This window comes from Drosophila suzukii, chromosome 3 (genome assembly GCF_043229965.1).
Source record: "Drosophila suzukii chromosome 3, CBGP_Dsuzu_IsoJpt1.0, whole genome shotgun sequence".
In the NCBI taxonomy this organism is placed as follows: domain Eukaryota; kingdom Metazoa; phylum Arthropoda; class Insecta; order Diptera; family Drosophilidae; genus Drosophila; species Drosophila suzukii.
The window spans coordinates 63,445,796-63,463,893 of record NC_092082.1 but is presented as its reverse complement, the minus strand read 5'-3'; the positions used below and the strand labels follow the sequence as shown (position 1 = coordinate 63,463,893).

At 44.9% G+C, this 18,098-nt stretch overlaps 2 protein-coding genes across 12 annotated transcripts in view; one reads left to right on the top strand and one right to left on the bottom strand.

Annotated features, from left to right (window-relative positions):
• Window positions 1-430: 430 nt before the first annotated feature.
• cas (castor zinc finger transcription factor) lies at window positions 431-4,450 on the top strand. Of its 2 annotated transcripts, XM_036819342.3 has the most exons (5): window positions 431-879; window positions 1,192-1,445; window positions 2,149-2,839; window positions 2,983-3,392; window positions 3,457-4,450. In XM_036819342.3, the coding sequence occupies exons 1-5, from the start codon at window positions 609-611 to the stop codon at window positions 3,856-3,858; spliced, it is 2,028 nt and encodes a 675-aa protein (XP_036675237.3). In that variant the 5' UTR covers window positions 431-608; the 3' UTR covers window positions 3,859-4,450. The 2 variants fall into 2 exon arrangements, with proteins under 2 accessions (XP_036675237.3, XP_036675236.3); XM_036819341.3 differs by having other exon boundaries at window positions 431-1,445.
• Window positions 4,451-4,530: 80 nt separating this feature from the next.
• The window catches only part of plx (PTB_TBC1D1_like and TBC domain-containing protein plx), a 33,899-nt gene continuing 20,331 nt past the window's right edge, over window positions 4,531-18,098 (bottom strand). For 2 of the 10 annotated variants that reach the window (XM_036819330.3, XM_036819331.3), the window contains exons 4-10: window positions 9,747-10,504; window positions 9,491-9,667; window positions 8,010-8,897; window positions 7,808-7,950; window positions 7,156-7,748; window positions 6,527-7,096; window positions 4,531-6,451 (exon numbers count right to left, since the gene is read on the bottom strand). In XM_036819330.3, coding sequence (XP_036675225.3) covers window positions 5,432-6,451; window positions 6,527-7,096; window positions 7,156-7,748; window positions 7,808-7,950; window positions 8,010-8,897; window positions 9,491-9,667; window positions 9,747-10,504 — 4,149 coding nt within the window. In that variant the 3' untranslated portion in view covers window positions 4,531-5,431. Of the gene's footprint in view, window positions 6,452-6,526; window positions 7,097-7,155; window positions 7,749-7,807; window positions 7,951-8,009; window positions 8,898-9,490; window positions 9,668-9,746; window positions 10,505-14,940; window positions 15,410-15,497; window positions 15,652-16,472; window positions 16,600-18,098 lie in introns of those variants that run through there. The other 8 variants (XM_036819336.3, XM_065867173.2, XM_036819335.3 and 5 more) reach the window with 8 other exon arrangements.

Below are 18,098 nucleotides of genomic sequence, written 5' to 3'. Positions count from 1 at the left end.
TGATCTGTGCTCTTCTATCTTCTGCCATCCTTTTCTGTCCCACGTTGGCCAAGGGAGATTCCTTTACAAATAGGCGATCCTCTCTCGCATTCTATGACGTTTTTTACCTAAAAAACTCTCTTTTCTAGATAAATTTACATGAACGCTGGCATTTTATTGGTCGAGAAAAAGCGAACGAAAAAACGGAAACCAGCCGAAAACAATCCGAGTTTTCCCAGAGCATTTTCCGCGAAGGGTCGCTAAAAAACTAGGGGTTGAAAGTCGAGCCACCACCAACGGACCTCTCAGCTTATTCGTTTTTTAAGAGAGCCGAGAGCCGGCGAGATCGGTTTTTTAAGAGATGCGAGAGGGTTGCATTTGTTCTTGGATTTGCGCAATTTTTGCTATATTAGCTGGAGGCCGCAAAAGAGTTGAAACAGTTTGAGCCTCGCAGCCGAACTTTGAGGATCGCTGAGACGTGCAACAAAAGTCGATCGAAGACGAGATACTCGTGCTGTGTTCTGTGCTGTGACCCACTGAAAATCTGAAAAGAAATCTTGAAGAATTTTTAAAAATTAAAAGATATCCTTGTGTTGTGCCGAAAATAACAAGAAAAGTGCTTCGTGAAAATGTCGAATCAAATGGAGTTCATTATGCAACTCTACATGATGAACTTGATGAAGCAGCAGCAGCAGCAACTGCAGCAACAGCAGCAGCAGCCGCTGGCTGGATACACCTACACCCAGAACGAGGATATCTCGAGCAGCACTTGCCTGCAGCAGCAGCAACAGCAATCGCAACTGCAACAGCCACAGCAAGATCATCCCAAGACAAGAACGCACAAACGCATTAGCTCGCAAAACACCAACTGTAGTAGTAGCCGTAGTTGTAGTCCCAATAGTAATTTGATTGCTTTTCAACCACAACAATATACAGGCGCTACAGCAGCAACACCAACACCCAACAACACACCTAACCACAACCTGGTGGGCCAAATGTTGCTCAACACCCTGCCGCCGCTGACGCAGTACATGCTGCAGCAACAGCAGCAGCAGCAGCAACATTTGCTGACCACCCCCAACCTCCTACTAACCCCCACCCACACCCCCAGCTCCCTGGGAAAGCTGGACCCGCCGCAACACCAGTTGCTGCTGGGCCAACTGGCCGGCTCCGAACAGCTTACCACAAATAATTTTCTGCAATCCTCCACAGTGACATCCACGCCAATCGAGAAGGCAGCCACCCCAGCGACATCCGCAGGAGCAACTGCCGGCAACCTTTCGGCGGTCACGATCAAGTTTGAGCAGGACTCCGCCGACGACGAGGACGATGACAAGCCGCTGTCCAGCCTTAACAGCTGCAGTTCCTCGGGCCACAGCCACACCAACGCCAGCTCCGAGAAGCTGCTCCTGTCGGGCGTCCATCCGCTGGAGTCAACCTCCGACAGCCTTGACTCGCCCAGCATGGTAAGTGGTCTATAAAGCTGTATTGAACTTAGGGGCTCCCTTTTCCAAAACATAAAAAGTAACACTACTAAAGAATTATTCTTCTTATTTTAAGTACATTTTTATATATTTTATTATATACAGTACTTAAAGTTTAAAGTGGGTTTTCCAAAAAGGAAGTATTTTTTTAAAGATTATACCACTAAGCTATTGAAAGGTATACTACCCCATATTTTCCAATTCACCAAAGCTTTCAACTATTTTGTCTACTTAAAGTGCCTTTCCCTAAGCATCAAAGAAAGTTTCTTTTGAGCCCTTCTTTGGTGTTAATCTTAAATTGTTTTTAAATTTCATTCAACTAACCTTTCTCAAAACAAATGTTAAAGACTGAGAGCTAAATCCATCTTAAACATTTTCCACTTCAGAAAGCTTTCAATTTTTTCCCTATTTCGCTTTGTTTTTATTTTTGGGGAATATCCCACGCTCTGTTGGTGTAATTTGAGAGACATACATGAAACAATCCGTGATTTAAAAACTTCGAGTGTGGGGGTAAACAGAAACATCGCGATTCCAGAGAAAACAAACAGCTGTGTCGGCAACGCGTGGGTTCCCCAGATGGGTCGATCGCTGCCCAGCTGTGGGCACCAGGCAGTCTGAGATTGGCCCCACAGATGCATCCCAGTATGTGCTATAAAGTTCTCCCCCCTCTTACCTATCCTTGCAGTACACGCCCGTCAAGCAGCCGGCGGACTCATCGTACCACATCACGCCCGTCGAAAGCGAACTGACCCCCAACACCCCCCTCCAACAGACCCAGACCACCTCCCTGCTGACCCCCCCTTCCAGCGAGCAGAGCAAGAGCCTGGTCAGCCTCTCGGCGGCCAGCGGCCTGGACGCTCTCCTCCAGAACGAGGAGGTCCTGAAGAACCTGCGCAAGGTGTCCTCCTACCTGGAGTGCGAGAACAGCCTGTGCCGGCAGGAGAACCTGCGGGAGCACTTCCACTGCCACGAGGAGCCCTGCCAGGGCAAGATCCTGAGCAAGAAGGACGACATCATCCGGCACCTCAAGTGGCACAAGAAGCGCAAGGAGAGCCTCAAGCTGGGCTTCGCCCGCTTCTCCTCGGCGGACGACTGTGCTCCGGCCTACGGGGAGGGATGTGCCTACAACTGGAAGCAGACCCACTACCACTGCGTCTACGAGCACTGCCCGAAGGTGTACGTGAGCACCAGCGATGTCCAGATGCACGCCAACTTCCACCGCAAGGACTCCGAGATCGTGAACGAGGGCTTCCGGCGCTTCCGGGCGCACGAGAACTGCCGCATCGAGGACTGCCCCTTCTTTGGCAAGAAGATCTCGCACTACCACTGCTGCCGCGAGGGCTGCAACCACACTTTCAAGAACAAGGCTGATATGGGTAAGTCTGCAAGGAGTACTAAGATATAGTGAGTCGAGATAGAAAGAAAGAATACAGATATAAGGGAATGAATCTAAATGAAGATAATAGTATAATATAATCTTAATAAATCACACAAGAACTAACATATATCCCTCCCCTAGACAAACACAAGACCTACCATCTGAAGGACCACCAGCTGAAGATGGATGGCTTCAAGAAGATCCTGAAGACCGAGTCGTGTCCCTTCGAGGCCTGCAAGTTCTCCACCGTCTGCAACCACATCCACTGCGTCCGTGAGGGCTGCGACTACATCCTGCACTCCAGCAGCCAGATGATCAGCCACAAGAGAAAGCACGATCGGCAGGACGGCGAGCAGGCCTACCAACAGTTCAAGGTCAAGCAGGACGCGGATGAGTCCTCGCTGGACGCCGCACCCCAGCAGCAGCCTGTTAGTGTTACCCAACCACAAGTTAGCCACTCCGTTTGTGGCAGCAACACCTCCACTCCGCTCTCCTCCCTTTCCGCCGAGCATTTCCTGTCCCGCAAACGCGGCAGGCCGCCAAAGAAAATTGTAAGTATAGAGATCAGTTTAACCAATACTATAAATTATATATATAACTCCTTTCCCATTGCAGCAACTGCCCGCCGATGCTCAGCAGTCGGATGCCAAGCGCCTCAAGGTCGAGGACGATAGCAGCAATCCCGCCGTGCTCCTGCCCCAGTCCCAGCCAGCTCCCCCAGTCCACCCGCTGACCAACGGTCTGTTTCCCGGCCTGCTTCCCGCTGCCACTGCTCCTGGAGTGGATCCCACGGCCCCCAACTTCCAGCTCACCCACCTGATGGCCCTCTTCCAGCTGCAGAACCCGCTCTTCTACCAGAACCTCTATCCCGGAATGACCCAGAACCCTTCCATGCTGGGGAACCTGGCCGCACTTAGTGCCGCTTCAGCAGCAGCGGCGGCGGCAGCGGCGGCAAACGGAGTTGGAGTCCAGCAGCCCAAGTCGGAGTTTAGCTTTAAGCCAGAGTTTAAGGAGTAGAAAGGATGCATGTCCTCAGGGTAGATTCTAACTAGTTAGTTGACTGACGGACTTTAGACTTTATTGTACATACACGCTTTAAGCAGGCTCCTCTTTTGGTTGGGTTTTTGGGTGCAAAGGCAGGACCAGGACATGACATCCTTCCTCCACAAAAACCAACTCAGCCACACTTTTGGGAGCTATAAGTCTCCGTTCAAAGTGTAGCTGAATTGGCTTTTGGAAATAACTTTTCCCTAGCTTAGACTTTTCAGTGCCACATTAATTTTTAAAATTTTCAGCCATTTTTAATAAAAAAGAAGAATTTCTTGAACTTTAGTTTGACTAAAACTGTGATGTTTTCATTAGACTAGCCTCTTTTAATCGATAGTGAGAATGCAGGATATGCCGGACTTAGGAGACTTGGAATAACATAGCAAATAAGTATTAAATTGTATGTGATATACCAATAAAATAAGGCTACTTGTTTTCGCTTTGTACATTAAGAGAACGCTATTATAATAAATAATTAGAAACCTTAGTACATGCAGCTTTTTCGAATTAAGAGAATAGTTTTAGCTGAATAAATTATAAAATCGTTCAGATTCACTTTAAATCTTGACTTCTTCTTGGGAGGCTTAATATAAGAGAAACAGGAGTTTCGTATAACCTTACCCACTTAAAAACACTTCATAATAAGTTTGATTAAATAAGTTTTGACTTTATTACTGTTTTCATGTAATTGTTGTTGATTTTACTCATAGTCTAACAGAAATCAGCTACACAAACTCTGGACACCTGATAAAAGCCGTCCAGCTAAGCAATAGATAAGTACTTAACACAGAAGCAATTATTTTCTTTGCTGTATTATCGTATTTCATAATCGTATATATATGTAAACAATCAATACAATCCAAGTACCATAATCATAATGAAAGAGATTTCAGAAAGTTGTATCCTACTCAAGAACAATGTACAAGCAAGTATCATCGGAATTCTTTTATACATTAGGTTTCTGACTTTAGATTACATTGCAAAGTAAAACCCTGGGAGAAATGTACAAATATAAGTAAATTAAGAGTAACATTAAAAACTAATGGTCTAGAACTAAAGAAAAACGAAAATCAACAAGTAAGCTATTAAGTAAATTCGTTAAATATTACGTCAATAGAAAGGGGAAAACTAAAAGATATTACAGACTCATTAATGCTTCTTTTGATTTTTTTGTTTTTTCGGGCGTTGCCTAAGGTTATAAGCTTCGATTTCGATGCGGTAGCCAAATTTATAAAACCTTGAAAAAGCATTATCCAATTTATTCCTATAAGCTGTATACTTGTCTAATATTTGGGGCATCAGTTTATAACGATTGCATAACTTTCGGAGCAATTTCTATGGCAACATTTTGTGCGCACATCGACACATACACACAATTTGAAAACGAAGTAGTTGAAGTTTATATCTTATAGGTTGGGTTAATCGTATCTAAGCCGCAACAGAAGAGGTTATGAGTAGCGTTGGGTTTCTAAGCTGCCCGCTCTGCCTTCGGGCCCTAGTCGCGATAAAATCCGCGCAGCAGTTTCCCGATGAATCAGAACCGTTAGCTGCGACCGGTGGTCGCCGTGGCCGCGGGCGGTGCCAGCTCCACAGGCACGGGAGCCACTCGCACCGTGGACTCCGTGTTGGACTGGTGCTGCACTCCACCCAGTGGAATAGCTCGCATGTGGTGCACCGGACGAATGGACTTGAGCTGCGTGGTGCCCTTGAAGCGCACGTTTACGTCGCCTCCGACCATGCTGAGCGGATGCATGGCCTGCGGCTCCTCGACATCCTCCCGAGTCATCACAGCCATCGTCGTGGCTGGCGGCACTTCCTCCATGTGCTGGGGAGACGGAGCCGTGGTGATGGCCACTCCGTAGCTCTGGCGCTGGGCCAGCGGAGAGAGAGCCGGTGGCGTGGTCCGGTATCCCATACGACTGAATATGCTGCCTCCGCTGCTGTTACTCGCCGTGCTGGGCGGACTGAGTGGCGTGCCCACGCCCGAGTCCACCTCCAGCGGACTTTTGATATTTGCCACGAACTTGTCCACATGTTCCGGAAGCTTCAGCTCGTCCAGCTTCACCTGCATGACTGTCCTGGCACTGGCGTTGTCCAGCAGACGATTGGGTCGCGAGGGTGGCGTCGGGGACACCGACTCGCTGGCATTGGAGGACTGCCCGTTGAGGCGATGCTGTTGCTGCTGCTGACGCAACTGCTCAAAAAAAGGTGTCTTCTCCTTCTTCTGCTTTTGTGGCGAACCATGTTCGTCTCTTTCGGTCAGCTCTTCGAGCACCTTGAGTGGAAACCCCAAGTGACTGTTGACGGAAATGGACTTGCCGATTTTGCGCTCGGTAAAGATGGGTTTGCGACGCTGGCGATCCAGGTCATCCAGCTGCTGGAGCATGCGGCGCACCTCGTTTGGCAGCTCCAGGTCGGGGTTGTGTTCCACCAGTTGGCCGACGTACCGGCCGAGGGTCTGGATGGTCAGCTCTAGAGACTGAACTTGCGACTGCAGCGTGGATATCTGAGCCTGCTGCGAGGAGCGAGTGGTCTCCAGCTGAGCAATCGAGGATTGAGCAAACTGAGGGAAGGAAAAAAGACAAATAAATATTAATCATTGCGATCAATCATGTCGCAATCATCTTTGTGGGCTCACCTGCAATTGCTGCTCCAGATGCTGGTTCTGCGTCTTCTCCCTGTTCAGCATTTCCAGGTGATGGTTGGTGGTGGTAATCTCCTCCTGCAGCACGTTGTACTCCACATTGTACTCGGCCAGCTGCTTGCCAATGTCCATGCTGAAGACCAGCTTCATAATCTGCTCCATGCAGTTGGGCTCTATCTTGGGCACCACGGTCTTCAGGTAGTCCATGATCTCCTCGAAGTTGTCCTTAGCCAGTAGTTGCTGCTTGTGCACGGATAGCAAGGCAACGGCAAACTTGAAGATCACATCGGATGACTCCAGGAAGAGCAGATCGAACACGCGGGCCACGAAACCCAGGGGGAACTGGGAGCTAAAGACAGTGAGAATCCAGGGAGCGGCATACAATGTGGGCGATACGTCGTTCTGATCGAGCCACACATACAGATCCGGCAAGTGATCCTTGACCAGCCGGGAGAGCTGGTACAGCTGCAGCTGGAACTTCTTCATGTCGGGCAGGTATTTTGTGCGCATATTACGGCGGAACATCAAATGTTTGAGAAGCTGAAACGCATTGGCCTCGTCGCACTGGAAAAGAGCAGAGGTTAGGTTAGGATCCTTACAGAAATCAGTCAAGGGAAACCCACATGCAGGAGTAAGACGCCGCAGATGAAACCCAGACCCTGGCAGTATCCTAACTCGGGATCGAGAATGGAGTACGCCTTCAGCAGGTTGAACAGCGACAACTGCCCCAGACCCAGAGGATCCTTGTAGAACTGGTGATTGGGGAACGTCCTGCCCAGATCGATAAAGATCGCATGCTGGTGCTCGGTGAGATGCTTCAGCAGCGTGTGATACGGCGTATTGAAGTTGGGAAATCGCTTTGTGTCGACCGGAGCCGTGTTCATGGAATGCTGCTCGGCCAGGAAGGTCCACACATCGCCGCGCTTTGATCGGGGTACTCCAGTGCGGATGGCGTGACCCAGAACCTTGGGATCCTTTTTGTTGCCGATCTGCGTGGAGTTGCGCTCGATAATCTGCTCCCAGCGCTCGATCAGCTGCTTGTCGCAGGGCACAATCTCCTCGTAGTCCAGCTTAATGCGCTTCAGCTCGTTTTCGTTTTGGCGCGCCTGCAACATGGCATTCTCCGTCTCCATGCGGTTCAGCATTATGGTCTGCCGGATGGCAGTGCGCCACAGCTCCCTCAGCTCCGCCGCATCCCGCTTGCCACGTTTCACAGCTGTTGTTTTAGGTTTAACGATTAATTTTTTAGAGATTAGGATCATTCGAATTACTTACGCTTGCGCATGGGCGATAGATACTCGGTGGGCACCTCACTGTCTAGACCCTTGGAGGGTGTCACTACACTGTTAAGTATTGCCTGGCGCCAGGATCCCTGGTGGGTTTCCGCCTCTTTGGGACTGTTGCCCACCTTGATGAATCTATTTGGAGTAAGGTATTATTACTAACGATCTGAAAGGATATAAACATCTTTACTTACATATCCATCATGGGGCTCTTCAGCTGTTCAGCTGTGGGCTTGCTAATGGGACTTGCTCCCACCGTGTTCGACCTCGACCGAAAGCCCTCGGGAGGTGACTGCGTGCCCAGGGGCTCGGCGGATCCCTCCCTGATTTCCCTTAAAGTGTGCGGCGGAACGGCAATGTCATCCTTGGAGGGCTTGCGTTTGAGGAGATTATCAAACGAGTTGGTAAGTGATCTCTTGGCCTTCATGAAGATGGTGCTGCCCCCGAGATACTGGTTAAGGAACTCCGACCTGTTCTCGGCGGTGTCGTGCACATGCCTCTGCTGCCTGGACTCGCAGTGTGCCCTCAGCAACATCATGAGGAACTGGTTTTGTTCGGCCACCGGTGAGTTGGTCTTCTCAGAGCCGCAAAACTTGGCCCACACGATCTCTTGCTCGTCGTCACTGAGCGACTCGATCCGGCGCAGGATCAGGGCCTGGGTCTTCTTCTCGGAGAGTCCCTCGACATCCGTGCAGAGTTTGTGGTACCAGAGCATGGGGCAGTGCTCGCAGCTAAAGATCTGGGTTTCCTGCTTCCTCTTTTGCTCCGCGCAAGTGTCAAAGGCCTGAGCGATGGCAGCCACTATGTCATCACACACATGCTCCGACTGGCACTTGAACACGTATCCAATGTAGCCGTCGTTGTTCAGCTCCCGGCAAATGATGCCAAAGTGATCCAGCGACTTCTGACCATGCACACAGCTGGCCACGTCCTTGAAGTCCTTGTAGAGGAGCACCTGCTTGCGATCGGGAGAGATGAGGCGCAGATCGCATCGTCCCACCAGGAACACCATCGTCCTGTTTTGCTCCACAAAGGGCGGAATGCAGCCCTGCGAGGCGGATCGATCCCTCAGCTTGGGTATGCTGAAAATAGAGGTGTTAATAGCTGGATAGGAACAGATTTCAGTGCTTTGAGCGGTGTCATGCGACTATAAAAAACAGTGAAGATGGGTGCTACTTGGCAAGCGAAACAAACGAAAAAGGGATAAACTATCAGGGATCAAAAGTAAAACTAGTTTGACATTCACTTCCTGAGGATCTTTCTAGCTATTAGTTCGGTAACGTTAGAAATAACTATTTAGTATACAAGGCTGCAAAACGTGTTATCTGTTATTATTATCTTAGTGTTATTAATAAAATCATCAACATTTTCAGATGTTAATTGTAACAATATTACTGAAAAGGATAAAAAATATGATTCATATTTTAAGGCTCTTGAAAAAGCTGTTACTTGTTATTTTTAAAGAAATTTGATGTTACATGGTACGTATATAAATAAGACAAAAACTAATGGTAAATTAAAATAAAACATGATTTTAAAAGTATTAACAGATTATAGCTTCTCAAGACCTCAAAGAAGTACAAAAGCCACTACGAGTGCTGTGAGCAAAAACCAAGAAACGAAAAGGAAAACGAACTAATCATGCGACGGGATTTCTGGCCTTGCTGCCACTTACTTCTCCATCGCATAATTGGGATGCAGTTGACTGGGGCCCGGGGGAGCGGAAGGGGCACCCCCGTTCCCACTCTCAGAGGCCACGCCCTGCTCCCTGGGCGGCGTGGGCTGCTTGTTTACAATGACATTGGGCGTCTCCAGCTGGCTATTGGTTGCTGATGGCTGAGAGCCGTCAGAGCTTTGGGGTTTTCGGCAAGATGGAGAAGTTGTTGGTCGAAATGTCAGGGGAAAAGGTACTCGAATGACTGGATACTTACTGCTCCTTGTGGCCCAGTTCGATTTGACTCTGACCTCGCAGCAGACTCCTCTTCTCCGGGGACTTGTTCTCCTTGTTCTCCTCCAGGGGACGTGGAGCAGCTCCCTCCTCGGCGCCCGTCAGCTGCAGCTGCACCGGGGGCTTGGCCTGTGCGTCCTGCTCCGCCTCCTGTCGCTGGCTGTGCTCCGGTTCCTCCTCATCCTCCTCCTTGAGGTCGTGGCTCTTGAGGGAACTGCCTGGCTTGGCTTCAATACCCACACCACCCTCGCTGCTGAGGGACATCTTTCGATTCTGGAGGAGCCTCAGGCGCTGGGCATCGTAGGCCTTGAACTTGGGCAGGGCGTCGTCGATGAAGGTGTTGGGCACCCGCTTCTGGGAGACCCGGATCTTGCCCACGTACATCACCTCGAAGAAGTGCGTGTGATTCGGCGAGATGTCCGCCAGCAGGGAGAGATTGCTCTGGGCCGACGTGGACGTGGGAATGTTCACCGTGCCCGAGGAGTTGCTCAGGCCATGGGTGTACGACTTGGAGGCCTTCATCTTGGAGCTGACGGGATTGGGGCTCGTGTCGTGCTGGGCACTGCGCATCGCCTCGCTCATCTTCAAGTTCGTGGCGGGAGTGGCGTGGATGCCATTCAGGGCTCCGTTGGACGAGCCGTGGCCGCCACCTGCGCCGCCGATCAGCGTCTGCGGAATGCTGCCCACGGAGCCTCCAAGCGTGTGAGCCGGATCCCGCATCTGGTGCATCAGCTCGGCCATCTGCAAGGGATTCGCATAAGAAAACCCGAGTTAGACACTCATTTTTTTTATGTCTGGCATTTGACGAGAGAGTTAAGAACGTGCAGTCAGTACAAGAACAAAAGTTATGTCCCCTCAATTTGATGGATGACTCGATGTCCTTTGCTTTTATTCCGCATCCCGTCTATCCCCTATTTCTTTTCGCTTTGAGTTTTACTGCCCTTCAGTTTATGACAATTTTTGTGGTCCTGCCACTTAAGGGGTTCTGGGAGGCGCTTTGAAAGTTCGGGGCAAAGTTTGCTGGACATCCCTCCTATAATTTCAGCTGGGACCGCTTCGTGACTGGGATAATGCAACTCGACTGCGGTAGAGTTATATTCATTTTGACAGTGTTTTGAAAAAGGTGGAAACATGAAGCTTATTCAGCATCCATAAAAATTCCAGCTACTTCGGAGGGATCTTCTTGATCCCTTGACTTGATGTGCCGAGGGAATTTATTTATTTTTGGTAGCCCAAACAAACCACAAATAAAATATTATTGTGGAATCTTATTATTTCAAAGAGAAATAATTATACAACAGGAAATAGCTAGAGCAATTCGATTCATAGCACTAGGTCTACGATATTATAATACAAATCAAATTCCATTTATAATTTTAAAATTAATTAATAAAAAAAAGATCTACCTAATTTCGTTTTCAATAACAATAATATAGTTCTAAGAACCCATAGAAGTAGAATGTTCTTGAGAAAATTCAAAGGAAGTATGACGTTCTCATTCGACCAAAAGTAGTGATCATTCATTATATATGTATTAAATGTCTGTCACTAAACTGAATCAAGAAATGCATTTCAAAGATCAAATACTTCAGCTCTCCCAGTTGATTTATGGATAATATACGAAAAACGTACAGATGTATGTCAATCCCAAGAGGCACCCACACGCAAACCGAGATAAAACTGGGATACTTTGTGACTCACAAAGTGATCATGTTCGGTGCTCATGCAGACGCAATGTCTGCCCGAAAGCTTCGGATGCATCATGTGCATCAGCTGCTCCCGGCGTGATGATGATGCACGGCCGAGAGACCAACGGGTCTCTCTGGGGCGTTCCTTGAGCGGGATATCGGGCAGTCCGTCCGGCGTCCCACTTTTGCATTGAAGAGCTGCCAGAAATGATTTTGGCGGGTGCCAGCAAGTTAAAAGTCCAATGCCATCCTACTCTCAGTGGATGCAGCTGTCCGTCAGATGCGTTGCTCGTTCACAAAATATCTCGAAGATACATTAGTGTGGACCGAGACTAATTGTCATTTATCAGCAATTTTAAGGCACGAATTCGGACACACAAACAAATGAAAAAGTTATCTTCCTAAATTGATTTAAATTTTCATTCTTATTTTGGGACTATTCGCTCTGCTTCTTCGTCGTGATCAGTCGTTAGCCGAGTGATCGTGACGACATCTTCAGAACAAGTTGACCAATAGGTTGAATATATATTGTGTCTACAGCTGCGGCCATAATAATAAATCTAATTTATATTGAAATATCTAATCTAGTATTTTACACAGATTAATATGTAAGTTTAAGCCATTGTTAACTGGGAATAATTATAGTTGGGTATAGACCCCTTTTGATTTACCATATTGAGAAATGCAAAAGAATTGTTATAAGTCAAACTATTATCTGCTGCAAAAAGGTATATATATTCGGAAATATTTACCATTGCCTTTCAATATAAAGTAGCTTAATAGAGAGACATTAAACGGTGTTTAAATGGGAAGCTAGGAACATTGTAAGCCATGTGATTTTCTGGGATATCTGAAAACAACCTTTCTGTTTTGGCCAACATTTCACTATTGTTTGAACCGCAACTGTATGTATTGCTTTGGATTTGTGCGGCACGCGTGTATTTCAAATCCTCCGACAATATATGCATGTGTTTCTCTTTTTATTATTATTGTTTAAGCGAAACAAAAAAATCAAGCATCGCACATAAATAATGAAAAACTGTTCGCAGGAATTCAATTCAACGTCACGTTCGCCTCGCGTTTCTCTTGATGACTCTGGCTTTTTCCTTCGTTTTTACGTGTTTGCACTACTGCTGTTGTTGCATTACTTTTTAATAACAATGTGCATATATAATGCCGAATTGACTGGGCTTAATCTGCCCGAGACAGAACGCAGTAACCTTGACAAGCCGCAGTGACGACAAAGTCAAATTACATGCGATTTGCAGGCGATTTGCACGCGTTTATAATCGCCGGCGATGTTATGGGTCTTTGTAGGTCCCTCCACTGTTTTGCATTGCAAATTTAAAAAATATTTGTTAAAAGGGGTTAGCTCGTCATAAAAACTGGAACCGGTAAAACAGTAAGTAGGCCATATAACGAATTTGCATAACCCTAGGATAGTTACAATATTTAGAATATTGAAGGTCACCGTAGTTATAAACTGGAATTATTATTTACTCTGTTATGAAACTAAAATAGATTACATTAAATTTTAAATGAAAATTTGCGAGCAATAGATGGTTTAATGTCTTTAGAAATGCATGTAAATGTAAGTAAGTAGTTGTAAGTCATCCTATTGACATAGGACACTACTTTTCCCGTATACCAAATATTTCCGGGAACACCGAACTGGCTTGCAAATTTTGTCATATGTCTGAGCTGTTATATTCAATGTTTCATGTCAGCGTTTTTATGTCATCTTTTTGCCCACAGTCGTGTCTGTTTGCTGTTATCGCCACTCGTTTGCTGTTTTATGACTTTTTATGCAATTTGAAATTGCAATGTGCGGTGTCAGTACGCCTTCTGAATAGTAAAGACCCAGCAGCTGCGCCCTGTGGCAGGGTTTGTTGAACCCAGCCCCATCAAAAGGACGGATCAATTCAACCACAGGCATGGCCATTGCCTTCAATCGAACTTGTTTACATTCGATTTAGAGTCGCTTTAAGGTCAAGATGCAACGCATTTCCCTGCCAATTGGGGACGCTACCGGGTTCGATCCGGTTCGGTTTGTGGACATTCGTTCCGGCCCATTTGAGCACACAGCGGTGTTTAGTGTTATGTGTTTACCATCCACTAACCAAGCCCCGAAAGCGATGTTTGTCCTGTGCTAAGTCGAATTATGACTCAAGTATCAGTCGCCAATCGCAAAACGACGTACTAATAAAATGCATTTGAAAGCTGGCGAAAAGCCTGCGGGTAATAGCGCCTAATGACATACTTCAACATGTAGCTTAAATTACCCCTTAATGCCTTTTCTAAACAAGTCGGAGCTCAAAGTTGATCGGAAATATTATATTGCCCGGCAATTTGGGACCGGTTGCTAAAAGCCTCTAATTTAATTGAAATTTAATGTTGTTTTCAATCTTTTTATAGTTATATGCCCTTGCAAAGGGTACTTAAAGTTGTAATACAAGTTTGTAAGACCATTTCAGGTCTAATTAATTTAGAAATCGTCTTCTGAAAAACATCATCATAAAAAAAGATTAATTTGTTGCTTAAATGTATATACATTCAAATTTGATAAGGTTTTTATAAGAGAGTAAGTCCCAAAAGTTTTTTAACGGAAACTTCTAGGAGATATTTATTACATTAACGTTTCCCACTTTCTGGTTTAATTTTAAAACGGTGGCCGTTTGTTTACTTAACCGGCTCAGCCACTTGACATTTAATTCTATTTTTTATATTTTTCGCTCGAAACTTTTCCCCTTTATGTTTTTTTCGGCTCTTGAAACTGCTTTTGTGCAACTTTGAAGCCCATCAAAAGTGAACAATCGACTCAGCTAAAAAGTTAAAGCCGCAAAAAGTGTTTTTCCCAATTGCAACGCCCTCTTGGACACCAGGGCCAATAAAGTCGCCATGGCCATGGTCAAGTGGCACATAAAGGACGAATTCGAGAAACTTTTTCTGGCGCCTACGGGCGAAAGTGGGTTCCTGATCCCGGCCACCCTTCTCAGCCTTTTGGCACGCGCGCGGAATTTAATTTAACACCAAACTGAAGACTCCTCCCTCCTCAGAGCCTCAAAAATAAAACACTTTATATGGTAATCCGCAGAATAGAATATCCGAGTCATTTACATGGGAATTGTCTCTGGCCTTTTAAATTTCAATAAAAGTCCAGCTTGAAAGGTGAAAAGAAATGGCACAACGAATTCATTATTGACGAGATGGCAAGACAATTTCAAGGGTAAATCAATTAGTGCTGAGTGGAAGGCGACTTTTAACTTGGCCTAAACGCTGCAATTAGTTGGGAGACAAAAGAACAAAGCAATCGCAGCAGTGCATGCATAACAAACCATTACATAAGACGACAAACAAAAGGCAAGCAAGTAAATACGAGTAGAGACAAATTACACAAGCTCAGGCGCAGGCATTAAATTGAAATCAATTCAGCGGGCTGGTTAGTGGTTCGGTACTGGATAGGGATACTGGATCCGGATCTCTACATACGGCCCGGCTCTTGTTGAGCACCGACGCATCGCTGACGGAGGTGGTCAGGATGGTGTCCCGATGAAACGGCACTGTGAACATCTTGAGATACTTTCTTATCCGCCGGGCGAGCTCGTTCTGGGTCTGGCTTTCGGTTATCACAACTTACTTTCACAACTTTTTCACAGCTGCAGCTTGTATCACAAAATTCTATTTTGAGCCTTGTACTTTGAGTGTTTTACGGCTATCACAAGTTTTCCATGGTTGTTTTCTATGTATCACAATATAGCTGGTTCGAAATATTCACGCCGTGTTAAGCCTGCATCACAAAAGACCATAAATACTTGTGTTATCTATGATTTGGTGACTCTTTTATTTATTTAGATTTATAGGTAGTGCCAATAATGAGCATTCATTTAATTTATGTTCATTTTATTGTTTATTTTAGACACTTATTAGTGCCGACTGGAATTAATAATTAGCGTTTATTTAGATTCAAATTAAATTCCGTAAGACGCGTTGGTCTATTTATTTCACCCACTTCACTTCGGTATAGTAGGCTTTTCAATAATATATACCTATATATTCCGATTTGCGTTTGACGCCCGAAAGATCACGTAAAGCACCAACCTTTACGACCGTTCACGAGGCTCGTTTGGTGGGAAATGACCATCAGAACCCGGCAACAATTGCGAATAGAGCGTGTTCTGAGGGCCAACCGATGCTCGCGACTAACGAAAGTATTTTCGAATTTCGAACGAACTGCGATCAGCTGTTAGAGAAAAACTATATGGTATATAGTGCCGATACAGGAAGGGTCAAAGTACCTTCTGCTGCGCTTGGCTGGCCGATAAATCATTGTAATTAAACAGATTCCCAAAGCTGCACTTGTCTCCATAGCCAATTGGCGAGGGAATCGCACTAGCACCGACAATGTCGCCGTGTATTTATAACTAACTGTCCATATAACGACGAGTATACGGTCATTTGTTTATCCATCTATCTTTATCTTGCGCCCCTGCTAATTGTCGCGATAATTGACTTTGCTTGACTTGATTCCGAGATGTTTGCGATGGCACTTTGCAACTACACGATATTTGGGACAATGAGAGCCTATTGAGTGTCTTTGTTTATTTTGAGTGGAAATTTTCGTAGATCACTTTATGTAAGAGTTAATGGCTACGAGGAGGGTTTTCAAAATATCCCCACTTTGTAAATACCCAAAAGTATCTCAATTGGTCTTTTTTGCCTGTCCAAGATTTTTCAATTAGGCGAACAAACGGATAAAAAGAATAATAGATTGGCCACGACGAACAAAAATAAGCAGAATTCTATATGATTTACACATGTGTGGATACATATAGGTAAATTGTTTTGCGATTCGATTTGGCTGGCGCGTTTAAGTAACTTATTTATTTTTGTTTTCGAAACGCTCTGTTTTTTATTTGCTAATCACTTTTTATTTTCGTGTACGATAAACAAGTTTATTTTTTGCCCATTTCACTAATTTGCCGTTGATTTGGTTATTGTCATCGTTGTTATGCGGCCCATACCCGTTTAATTATTTAGGTGTTGTTGGGGCTCTTCACTTTCTGCAGGTATTATACGGTTTTCGTGGGTAACTCTCGCCGCCTTCAAGCGGAGCGCGCACGCGATTCAATTGCCGTCGGACAACTGACGACGAGCGGATCCCATTCGAGAAGTGCGACTGGGAACCCGCCATATAGCGACCTGCGCATGCGAAATCGAAGAAGATATATGCGGGCTACTGAGAGCGAAAAAGAGAGGCGGAGAACGACGGAGAGCGGAAAATTCGGGGCATGCAGTCCACAGTGCGAATACTTCATGTGGTAAATAAGATCATAAATTACAAACGTGCATTAGGCAACCGACCATGGCAATACAGCATATGACGCGGGGATTTCGATGGGGAAATGACAATCAGCTTAGCCAAAATCGATGGCCAATCGTCCGAAGACAAAAGAGCAGATATAGTGCTCAAACTGAAATATACAGTGCAAATGGGGAAAATGGCAAATTGAAATACAAACTAAATTCCAATTTTCTATAGAAAAGAAATACAGATCTTTGTAAGGAGAATACAATTTTGGGGATTTTAGATAAAATATAGACTGCAAATGGAGGAAATGGCAAATTGAAATACAAACTAAGTTCCAATTTTCTATAGAAAAGAAATACAGATCTTTGTAAGGAGGATACAATTTTGGGGATTTTAGATACAAAGCTTCAATAACTCCTTTATATATATAAAAAGTCCTCATAAAGCTTCGGAAACCAATTCAAATAATGGAACAGTACACACATACAAATTAAATACTTTCTTTATTTTAAAATATTTTGATTTCTCTATGTAAGCATGGACAGTTGAACATGAACTCAGCAGTTTTGTAAGTGAACAACAAAAAATGTTAACGGACAAATAATAAATGATTGTAAAGCTCGTTGAAATAAACTCGTCTTAAAAAAAAAGCAAATAAGCTTTGACATGTTTAATATTTTGTTTCTAAGAAACTATAAAAATTTAAAATGGTTTCGGATAACATTGGGGAGCAATATCAGAAACGCCCACAAAAAATGAAATTAATCTGCGCTTTATAAATGCGTTCCTTAAACAAGGAGGATTTTTAAAATAATTGTTTTAAAACGCAAACAAGATTATAAAATATCTTGCAGTAATTAATATATATGCATTTATTAAAAATGCTTAAAAAATTGTATGAATCAATATAATATAGTATATATGTTCTGATTCATAGCTTAGGAAATACATATTTCTCGTACAGTATGTTTTTCGTGTGATACTGAAGTTCGTTGTTAAGAAAAATGGGCAGAGTTTTGTATATGGGTCAGTGACCCTGGGACACATATGAGTACTTCCCTGTCAAGAGGTCAATAAATAATAAAACTCAGGAAATTTTCTTAGAAAGTTTATATATTTGGCTTTATTGTGAACAAATATTAAAACTCTTTCTGGAAATATTGTATAGCAACTGTTATTACTGCAATAGATATAAGTAGTTTTACTTAATTTCAAATAAAACTAAAAGATCGTTTAAAAAACATTCAGATACCCTAATTCAACGAAATGGGATCATGCATTATTTTCAGACCCTTCTGCGTTGTGTTTCATAAAAGTTAAATACCTCCCCTAGCCTAAC

Coding starts and splice junctions, on each gene's coding strand:
- cas (XM_036819341.3), top strand. CDS start 609: ATGTCGAATCAAATGGAGTTCATTATGCAACTCTACATGATGAACTTG. Junction 2,840..2,982: donor CAAGAACAAGGCTGATATGG/GTAAGTCTGCAA, acceptor TCCCTCCCCTAG/ACAAACACAAGACCTACCAT. Junction 3,393..3,456: donor GCAGGCCGCCAAAGAAAATT/GTAAGTATAGAG, acceptor TTCCCATTGCAG/CAACTGCCCGCCGATGCTCA.